Consider the following 9,390-nt stretch of genomic DNA (forward strand, 5'->3'; position numbering starts at 1 on the left):
CGCCCGGGGCGCCCAGGGCAGGGAGGAGCCGATCCAACGGAGAGAGCAAAAGTAACGGCGGCACTGTTGGGTTTCCATTCTCTTTTAAATGGAATAATTTGTTAGCATTAAATACCAAGCGGGAACGCGATGATTCCCAGAGGGATTGAGAGCAGAGATCTTCCCCCCTCCCCAGGAGGGGTTTTGGGGTCTCCTTGCCTTGCTCTGGGATGATGGGGTGCGGGGAGAAGGGGTGCAGTCACCCACGGTGGTGGGGAAGGGCAACGGGTCCCCATCGTTAACGCAGTCCTTCGTTGTCTTCCAAACAGAGTCTCCCGCCAGTTCCCGGGTCACTCGGAGCTCCGGCCGGCAGCCAACCATCCTGAGCATGTTCTCCAAAGGGTCAGTGCGGTGGCAGGGCTGGGACCTGCGCCTCCTTTACCGCGTCCCCCAGGAGCCTTCACCCTCTTCTTCCTCTCTCTGCCATCTGGGGCTGATGGGTTCAATCCCAAAACTTGCGGTTGCCAATAAGACTGGGTCTTGGGGATCTGCCGGGCACTTCCCTGGGGACCACCGTTCTTGCCGGTGCCGGGAGAACCCCTCATCCCACACCCCTCTCCCCCAAATCCTCGTGGTGTTGGACCCTGGGATCGATCCGTTGCGTTTCAAAACCGCCAGGTCCAACAAACGGAAATCGGAGGAGGTTAACGGGGAAGTGAAGCAGGAAGCGATGAACGTGGAGAAGGAGGAAGAGGAGCTGGAGGAGAAGGTGTGTGCCGGCACTGTTGGTGGCCGAGGTCTTTACCGGCCCCTTTGCCGCCGCGCTGGGGTTGAGCGTGTTGTCCTGGGGGGGCCTGGTGCTCTCCAACCTCCCCTTACACCCCTTCGTTTCTCCCTTAAGGAACAAGATGAGAAAAGGATTAAAATTGAAACCAAAGAAGGGTAAGGAGGAAGACGAGCATTCCCTGCTCTGGGCCAGTCCTTGTTTCCCTCCGCTGTCACCTCGTTAACGTGGGGAGGATGATGATGTTACGCTACTCCGTGTCTTCATCCCTTTGCGTTTGTTTACATCCAGGTCGGAGATCAAAGATGAAATCACTCAGGTTAAAACCCCACCACCTGCTAAAGTAAGTCCCTTTACCTCCATCTCAGCGTTTTGGGTGGGTTTTTAAAATTCTTTTAACTCTTCCAAAGAGCGGCTGGACTTCCCTAATGGGGAAAAAAAAAAAAAAGCCATTTTCAGCCCACATAGCTTCCAAAAATCAATCCCCCCCGCCCCCAGCAAAGTGGGGAGCAGCACAGCCTGTACGAGCTTGGGGCCGCTTTTAAAGCGAGGGCAGCAGCCGCCGTTTTGCTGCCTGGATGCTTTAAAAACGAGGATTTTGTTAATGAACGGGAAGGAGCTTTGAGCCTGATCGTGGGCTGAAGCTCACGGTGGGGAGGGGGGAGAGAGAAAAGCTGACACCGTCTCCCCTGTCTTGCAGACCACCCCTCCCAAGTGCGTCGACTGCCGACAGTACCTCGACGATCCCGACCTCAAATTCTTCCAAGGGGATCCTGATGATGCCGTAAGGGATTTAATGCTCCTTCTCCGGATCTGGGGAGAGCTGTCGTGCTAACGGGAAGGTTCGTTAAACATCCTCCTCCTCCTCTCCCTCGTTCAGCTGGAGGAGCCCGAAATGCTGACGGATGAGCGCTTGTCCCTCTTTGACGCTAACGAAGATGGCTTCGAGAGCTATGAGGACCTGCCGCAGCACAAAGTCACCTCTTTTAGGTGAGAGGCGAGGAAAGCGGGCTATAAAAACCTGCTGAATTTGCAAACCTCGTGGGGACGACGCCTCAAACGACAACCTCTGTCCCTTGCCAGCGTCTACGACAAGCGAGGTCACTTGTGCCCCTTTGATACCGGCCTGATCGAGAGGAACATCGAGCTGTATTTTAGCGGTGCCGTGAAGCCCATCTACGACGATAACCCTTGTCTGGATGGTGAGTCGGACGTGGAGGAACCTCGGTCTCACCTTAAATCTCACCTCGATGCCACGTGCAAAATGAAGTCAGAGCCGGGTGGCGATTTGTCATCCGCAGCTGCTTGGGGTTTTTTTTTGGGGGGGGGACCCCGAGGACTGAAAATTTTGTGTTTTCTCACTTTTAGGTGGGGTGAGAGCCAAGAAGTTGGGACCCATAAATGCCTGGTGGATCACGGGGTTCGATGGAGGGGAGAAGGCTTTGATCGGCTTCACCACAGGTGGGTGAGCGAGGACAGGGGAGGTTGGGCTCGGGGAGCGTGCCTGGCTTGGGATTTAAGTCTCTGCTGCTCGTCCGGCCGGTGAAGGAGCTTTATTTGGGTTCGTGGACTTTGCTGCCGCTAGGAACTTGCACCGTGAAGCACGTGGCGAGGTGGAGGACCGTGCTGAGGCTTGAGACTTGGGTTTCTTTAGCTTGGCAGCACCCAGGCTTATATTAAATGGATATAAAATCAGCTGCTGAGCTTGCAGGTGCCAGCAGCGACCTGCATGAAGCTATCGGAGCTGGGACAAGCAGGGTGGCTGGAGGGGAGGGGGGGTTCTCCCTGCCAGCGTTTCCCAGGCAGGATCCGTCCTCGGGTCGCTCCGCCATGGGAAGCTGCCGGTGCAATGCAGGGGCAGGTCAGGGAGGGAGTTTTCTCTTTGCTCTTGACCTCTTGGCCCCCGTTGCAGGGGCTCTCTTGCTTTCTTAATCTTCGCCCCAGGCTTTTTGGACAGGTTTTTGTTTGAGGAACCCGCGGTCCCGGCCAGCCCTTGGCTCTTGGTCCCAGCTGACTTTTTTACTCTCTAGCCAAATTGGGGGAAGAAGCTGGTATTTGGGGGGTTTAAAAGCTTTTTCCCTTCACCGTTTCTGCAAGGAACCCTTCCAATAACCTGGTGATATCAGAGGAGGACTAAACTCTCTCCTGTGCGTCAGCAAATGGAGTTTGTAGTGACAGAAAAAAAAAAACCACCTGGATTATCTTTGCTTTCTAATTAGGTAACGGCAAAACTAAGAGGCTAGTGCGTGGATAGTGTGCCCCACCTCAACGTCCCCACTCCCCCCTCGCTTTGATGGTGATAGCTGAGTGACCGTGGGTCCTGGCTCGTGGTAGAGCTTCCTTGCACGCTTAGGTCTTGGTACTGTAGCAGCAGCGTGGACGGGCTGGTCTTCCCCTCCCCAGGACCCGCTTGCCTCAGTCCTCACTCGTCCTTAAATACCACTAAATTCCCCGGTATTTAACCATCCGTCGCCGTCTCTCCACCGTAGCCTTCGCGGATTACATCCTGATGGAGCCGAGCGAGGAGTACGCGCCCATCTTCGCCCTCATGCAAGAGAAGATCTACATGAGTAAAATCGTCGTCGAGTTCCTGCAGAACAACCGCGACGTCAGCTATGAGGATCTGCTCAACAAAATCGAGGTGAAAATCCGATGGCGGCAGCATCCGGGAGTGGGCTTTGCTCTGCCACCCTTTCCCTAACCAACCCCTCCTCGCAGACCACCGTACCTCCCGCGGGGCTCAACTTCAACCGCTTCACAGAGGACTCCCTCCTGCGACATGCCCAGTTTGTGGTGGAGCAGGTGGAAAGCTACGACGAAGCTGGGGACAGTGACGAACCCCCTGTCCTCATCACGCCCTGCATGAGGGACTTGATCAAGTTGGCTGGAGTCACCTTGGGGAAGAGGTGAGCTCCGTGTCCCCGTGTAGATGCTCTCTTTGGGGGGCACTTGGTTTTGCAGCGTCCCAGGAGGAGCCTGAGGTGTTGGTTCCCCATCGGCTTTGCACAAGGGATCCTTCCAGGAAAACCCCTTTGCTTGTTCCCAGCTGGGATGACCTAAGGTGTGAGCAGTGCTGGGAGATTGGAGTAGAAATCCTCCCAAAACTGGGAAAAACCTCTGCCTAGTGCTGCCCTGAGGGAGGAAAGGCACTGGGGTGGGTCCCTGGAGCCTGGCTTTGCTCTTTGTCCTGCTCCAGCATCCCTTTGGGACCCCTTGCCAGCTGCAGTAAGTACCTGGGTTCCTGTTAGGGGCTTCTGCCTTGGTCCTCGGCTGTTGCGGAGGGGAGCTCTGTTCACTGGGGACCCTCCGTGGGTGCCGGGCTGTTTGTTGTGGCTGTAGCTGTCAGCGATACGAGGCACAGAGTCCCCTCTCACTGCTCTCACCTTGGTCGCAGGCGAGCCGTCAGGCGGCAGGCCATCCGGCACCCCACCAAAATAGACAAGGACAAGGGTCCCACCAAAGCCACCACCACCAAGCTGGTGTACCTCATCTTCGACACCTTCTTCTCGGAGCAGATCGAGAAGGACGAGAAGGAAGATGACAAGGAGAACGCCATGAAGCGCCGGCGCTGCGGTGTCTGCGAGGTAATGGCGGGGGCTGGCGTGGAGCTGAAGTGACCTAATCCATCCTCGCCCCCCGCGTTCTCTCCATCCTACCTGAATGACCCCTTCTGGGGTCGCTCCCTTGGGGCAGGGGAACGATTTCCCAAGGCCACCGAGCTCTCCTTGGTCCCTGTCCCTCCTGCCTGGGGCATCTCTGCTGCGTCTGCCGTGCTCAGCTGGTCCCCTCTCCTTGCTCCAGGTCTGCCAGCAGCCCGAGTGCGGGAAGTGCAAAGCTTGCCAGAATATGGTGAAGTTTGGGGGCAGTGGAAGGAGTAAACAGGCTTGTTTGCAGAGGAGGTGCGTTTCCCCCAGGCAGCGATGCCTCCTCTCAAAGTCCTCTCCACCTCTGGGAAGAGGAGACGTGGTCCCCGCACCGTGCTCTGCTGCAGTGACGATCCCTGTGTCCCCAGGTGTCCTAATTTGGCCGTCCGGGAAGCTGATGAGGATGAGGAGGTAGATGACAACATCCCTGAGATGCCATCACCTAAGAAGATGCTGCAGGGCAGGAAAAAGAAGCAGAACAAGAGTCGTATCTCCTGGGTGGGCGAGCCCATCAAGGTGAGGCTGGGCAGGACACCCTTGCTCCTCTCCTTCTGGGGTGGGTGCTCAGGCTGCAAAGGGGGCTGCGTCGCTCGCCGGCGTGGGGGTTTAACGGTGCTCCCCGCTGTCCCCCCTCCGGCTTCTGCAGAGTGATGGGAAGAAGGACTACTACCAGAGGGTCTGCATTGACTCGGAGACCCTGGAGGTGGGAGATTGTGTCTCCGTCAGCCCCGACGACCCCACCAAGCCCCTCTACCTCGCCAGGTCGGTGCCGCGGTGCTGAAGGGGATGAGTCTCTGCTCCTGCTGGGGTGGATGTGTTGGGGGGGGACACATACAACACAGTTGATGTTTCCAATTAGAGGACCCTAATTGCTCGGCCGTGCTGCTGTTTGAGGCCTCTCCAGCTCTGGCAAGGCTCAGGGCCGCTCGACCCTTTCTTGGTGCCCCATAACCCTGGTTCCTTCCCCCTCAGGGTGACGGCCATGTGGGAGGACAGCAGTGGCCAGATGTTTCACGCACACTGGTTCTGCCCCGGCTCGGACACCGTCCTGGGGGCCACTTCTGACCCCTTGGAGCTCTTCTTGGTGGACGAGTGTGAGGACATGCAGCTCTCCTACATCCACGGCAAAGTCAAAGTGATCTACAAGGCACCCTCGGAGAACTGGTCCATGGAGGTGGGTGGCAGCCCTGCAAACTCCGGCTGGCCCGGGCCAGGCACGGCACAGGCAGCAGCACCGATTCCTGTGAACACCTCTCTCCTAGCAGGGCGGGCTGGACATGGAGATCAAGATGGTGGAAGACGACGGTAGAACTTACTTTTATCAGATGTGGTACGACCAGGAGTACGCTCGATTCGAGTCCCCACCGAAAACTCAACCCACGGAAGACAATAAATACAAGTGAGCGTGCGGAGGGCAGAGGCTCTCGGAATCCGCTTTGCCCAAAATGGGCAGCAGGAGCTTCTCGGCTCCCGGCCGCAGGGCCTTGGCAGGGTCCCCATCACCGCGATCTGCCGTTCCCCTTCCCTCAGGTTTTGCATGAGCTGCACGCGTCTGGATGAGGTAAGGCACAAGGAGATACCCAAAGTAGCTGAGCCTCTGGAGGAAGGGGATGGGAAGATGTTCTACGCCATGGCCACCAAGAACGGAGTGCAGTACAGGGTGGGAGATGGTGTCTACCTCTTGCCGGAAGCCTTTTCCTTCAGGTTGGTGCTCGCAGGGGGCTGTAAGCATTTTTCAGGATGCTCTTGGGTCAAGTTTTTGGTAGCAGAGGACATAGTCTCTGGGTAGTGAATCCGTCCTGTAAACGAAGCACCTATCGCCCTAATTTCCAAAAGCTTTGCTTAAAAATAAAGGTGCTTCTGACTCCAATTTCACCTCCCGTCATTAAACTGAGCAACTTCTCTCTGATCAGACAATCCTGATCGCTTTTTGGCAGATGAATCGAAATCCTTTTGTGCGTCGCTTTTTCTTCAAAAGAGCGAGCCTGGGTAGATGAAAGGTGAAACAAGACCCTGCCTGCTACCTGTAATTACGGGAGGAGAAATGGAAAACCTCTTTGGGGAAGAGGGCTGCGGCAACAACATGGAGGCACCTTGGTTTGCAGCCGGGCACGGTTCTGTGATGGTCTGGCTGTAAAATGCCCGAGCAGGAGGTTTGGTGCCGGCACTGCTGCGGTGGCTCGGTGCCCACTTTGCCACCCTACGCCAAGGAGAGCAGAAGAGGAGGAAGCAGGCGGGCTAGGCAGCGATGTGGGGGGAGGATGCTCTGTGCTGCTAGTTTGTTGGGTTTTTTTTTGGGGGGGGAAACAGATACCTCAACCTCCTTCCCTTCCCTTTTCCCCAGCATGAAACCTGCCAGCCCAGCCAAGCGTCCCAAAAAGGAGGCAGTGGATGAGGAGCTGCACCCAGAGCACTACCGCAAGTATTCGGAGTACATCAAGGGCAGCAACCTGGATGCCCCCGACCCTTATCGTGTGGGCCGCATCAAAGAGATCTTCTGCAACATCCGCAGCAATGGCAAACCCAACGAGGCCGACATCAAGCTGCGCATCTGCAAGTTTTACAGGTGAACAGCGCTGCTGGGGTCTGTGTTATGGGGGGATGCAGAGCTCCTCGAGTGGGCTGCAGGGCTCACCTGAGATCTTCGGTGCTGGGAAAAGCTCTGCATCATCAGCTCAAGGTCGCACCGGAGCCAGGGGCCTTGAGCACCACGACACGGTTGGTCGCTGTGGTGTGGGCACTGCTCGAAGGGGCTTACCGCCGCGGCCGTCTGGGCTCAGACCCGGTGCTGAGCCGTACCGCCAGCGCCATCCCAGGGCATGGGTGTTTACCCAAACATTTGCAGGCTCTTAGTCATCTTCCCCCATACTACGGAGGGAAGCACGCAGAGAGCCTTGGCAGCGGGAGAAGAACGTGCTGATGCTCAAACTCTGTGTGTTTTGAGCCTAATAACTCTCCTCGCTTAGATCTCTTTGCCTTTAAATTCATTTACCAGCTCCGGTGCCAATTCCCCCTCCCTCCTCTAAGAAAATCCCCCTCAAAAAACTCCCTTTAGTACAAAACAAATCATCCCTTCGGGGCTGTGCGCAGGCCATGCCAGAGAACATGCGCAGTCAGAGGAAACGAACCCTCCTCTCTCTGGGGAGATGGAGCGGTGTGAGCGCCGGGAGGCTGGACTGGGGTGAGGATCTTGCCGAAAACATTTCCCCAATCCAGGTGGTTTTTTTTCCCTGCAGACCCGAAAACACGCACAAGTCCATGAAAGCCAGTTACCACGCAGACATCAACCTCCTGTACTGGAGCGACGAGGAGACGACGGTCGACTTCCGCGCCGTGCAGGGCCGTTGCACGGTGGTGTACGGCGAGGATCTGACAGAGAGCATCCAGGACTACTCCGCTGGCGGGCTCGACCGCTTCTACTTCTTGGAGGTGAGGGAGCCGGCGTTCGAGGGCTCTTGTCTGTGTTCTCTGTGTGTGTTGAGTCCCTGGGGACCGAGCAGAGCAGGTGCCATCGACCTCTGCCTGTCGGCGCAGGCTGTCCTGCCTCTCCGGGTGTGTTTTGCATGGAGGAGCTGTCGTGCAGAGCGAGGATTTGTAGCTCGTTGCAACCTCCTGGGGACTAAGTCTGAGATACAAAGGAAGCTTTAGTCTGAGTGTCGCCAGGAGCTGACTGGAGCAGTTGCTCCCTGTGGAGCTAAGGGGCCAAATTCAGACCCTTGGGTGGCCACCCCAGCTCCCCGAGGCGATAGAGAAGGGAGGTGATGGACCCTCTGTGGGCCCCAGCGCTGTGCCTGTGTCCTGCCCTTTGATTTTGCAGCTCTGATGGGGCATTGGCAATATCTCAGCCGTTCCTGAGCTAGAAAAGCTCTTTGTGTTCAAGTGTTCTGAATCCTTTCTCTTCCCCAGGCTTACAATGCAAAAACCAAGAGCTTTGAAGATCCTCCCAACCATGCTCGAAGCTCTGGCAATAAAGGGAAGGGGAAAGGAAAAGGGAAAGGTAAGTCTCTGCTTGAGGGGAGAGGTCTCGGGTGGGTGAACCGGTTCGTGTCTGCCGTTACGTGCTGCTGAGCAGAGATAAGACCTGCTGCCGACCAGATGTTTCTGCGCTCTCCTCCGTGCTCTGATGCTCTGGCAGGATGCAGCGATGTGGTCTGCAGCTCTTGTTTTTAAGGCACCTAGTCTTTTTTGAAATAAACCTTTCAGTGAGATCACCTAGTCCTTGAGAAATTTCAAAGCCTTTCACTTGCCAACCCTCTGCCAGGGGCTGGCTGCTCCGTACCGTGGGGCTTTGTACCCTGCTCTCAACGAGGGGAGCTGCCCTGTGAGTTGTCCCTGTGGCCATCTGACCCTCAGAAACTCTCTGCCTGTGCCCACGGGCTGTTGGATGGAAAGGACTCACACTGGGAGAGGGGGGGAAAGACGAGAGGCTTCCTTCCCAAATGCAAGGGCGTATTCTGGCAGCGGCGGTGAAACAATTAAGGGGCAGAAAGGTGCTTGGAGCTGGTGTTTTAACTGCTGCGGAGGAGGGGGAGAAGAATTTGCCTTGTAAGCAGTAAGAGGAGGAAATGACTTTGCCTTTTGATGTGAGCGGGGCTCTGTTTGCAGGCAAAGGCAAAGGGAAGTCGTCGGTGAGCTGTGAGCAGAGCGAGCAGGAGCCGGCTGAGCTCAAAGTCCCCAAGCTGCGGACCCTGGATGTCTTCTCTGGCTGCGGAGGGCTGTCCGAGGGCTTCCACCAGGCAGGTGAGCGGCAGAGCGGGGACAGCGGTGGGGTGACAAGCAGAATTGGCGGGGAGACGGGCATTGGCACTGGCCGGTCGGTTCCGATGAGCTGGCAGTTGTGTTTGGCATGTGCCGGATCAGGGAGTGCGAGCCAGCGCTCTGCTCCTCCGCACAGGCTCAAGATCCTCCGCTTTGTCTCCCCAGGCGTGTCGGAGACGCTCTGGGCCATCGAGATGTGGGAACCGGCCGACCAGGCACTCCGAC

The 9,390-nt window shown here is 56.9% G+C and overlaps 1 protein-coding gene across 1 annotated transcript in view; it reads left to right on the forward strand.

Annotated features, from left to right (window-relative positions):
- Positions 1-20: 20 nt before the first annotated feature.
- Positions 21-9,390, forward strand: part of LOC104167383 (DNA (cytosine-5)-methyltransferase 1-like) — a gene marked incomplete at both ends in the record, with an annotated part of 11,644 nt that continues 2,274 nt past the window's right edge. The window contains 23 exon segments of the mRNA XM_009707627.1: positions 21-51; positions 309-381; positions 658-748; positions 881-921; positions 1,055-1,106; positions 1,464-1,547; positions 1,644-1,753; positions 1,847-1,965; positions 2,132-2,224; positions 3,253-3,404; positions 3,482-3,669; positions 4,158-4,347; positions 4,565-4,662; positions 4,776-4,923; positions 5,054-5,169; positions 5,380-5,581; positions 5,673-5,806; positions 5,938-6,111; positions 6,752-6,973; positions 7,644-7,836; positions 8,314-8,404; positions 9,013-9,147; positions 9,331-9,380. Coding sequence (XP_009705929.1) covers positions 21-51; positions 309-381; positions 658-748; positions 881-921; positions 1,055-1,106; positions 1,464-1,547; positions 1,644-1,753; positions 1,847-1,965; positions 2,132-2,224; positions 3,253-3,404; positions 3,482-3,669; positions 4,158-4,347; positions 4,565-4,662; positions 4,776-4,923; positions 5,054-5,169; positions 5,380-5,581; positions 5,673-5,806; positions 5,938-6,111; positions 6,752-6,973; positions 7,644-7,836; positions 8,314-8,404; positions 9,013-9,147; positions 9,331-9,380 — 2,787 coding nt within the window.

This window comes from Cariama cristata, unplaced genomic scaffold (assembly GCF_000690535.1).
Source record: "Cariama cristata isolate BGI_N322 unplaced genomic scaffold, ASM69053v1 scaffold27309, whole genome shotgun sequence".
Taxonomy (NCBI): Eukaryota; Metazoa; Chordata; class Aves; order Cariamiformes; family Cariamidae; genus Cariama; species Cariama cristata.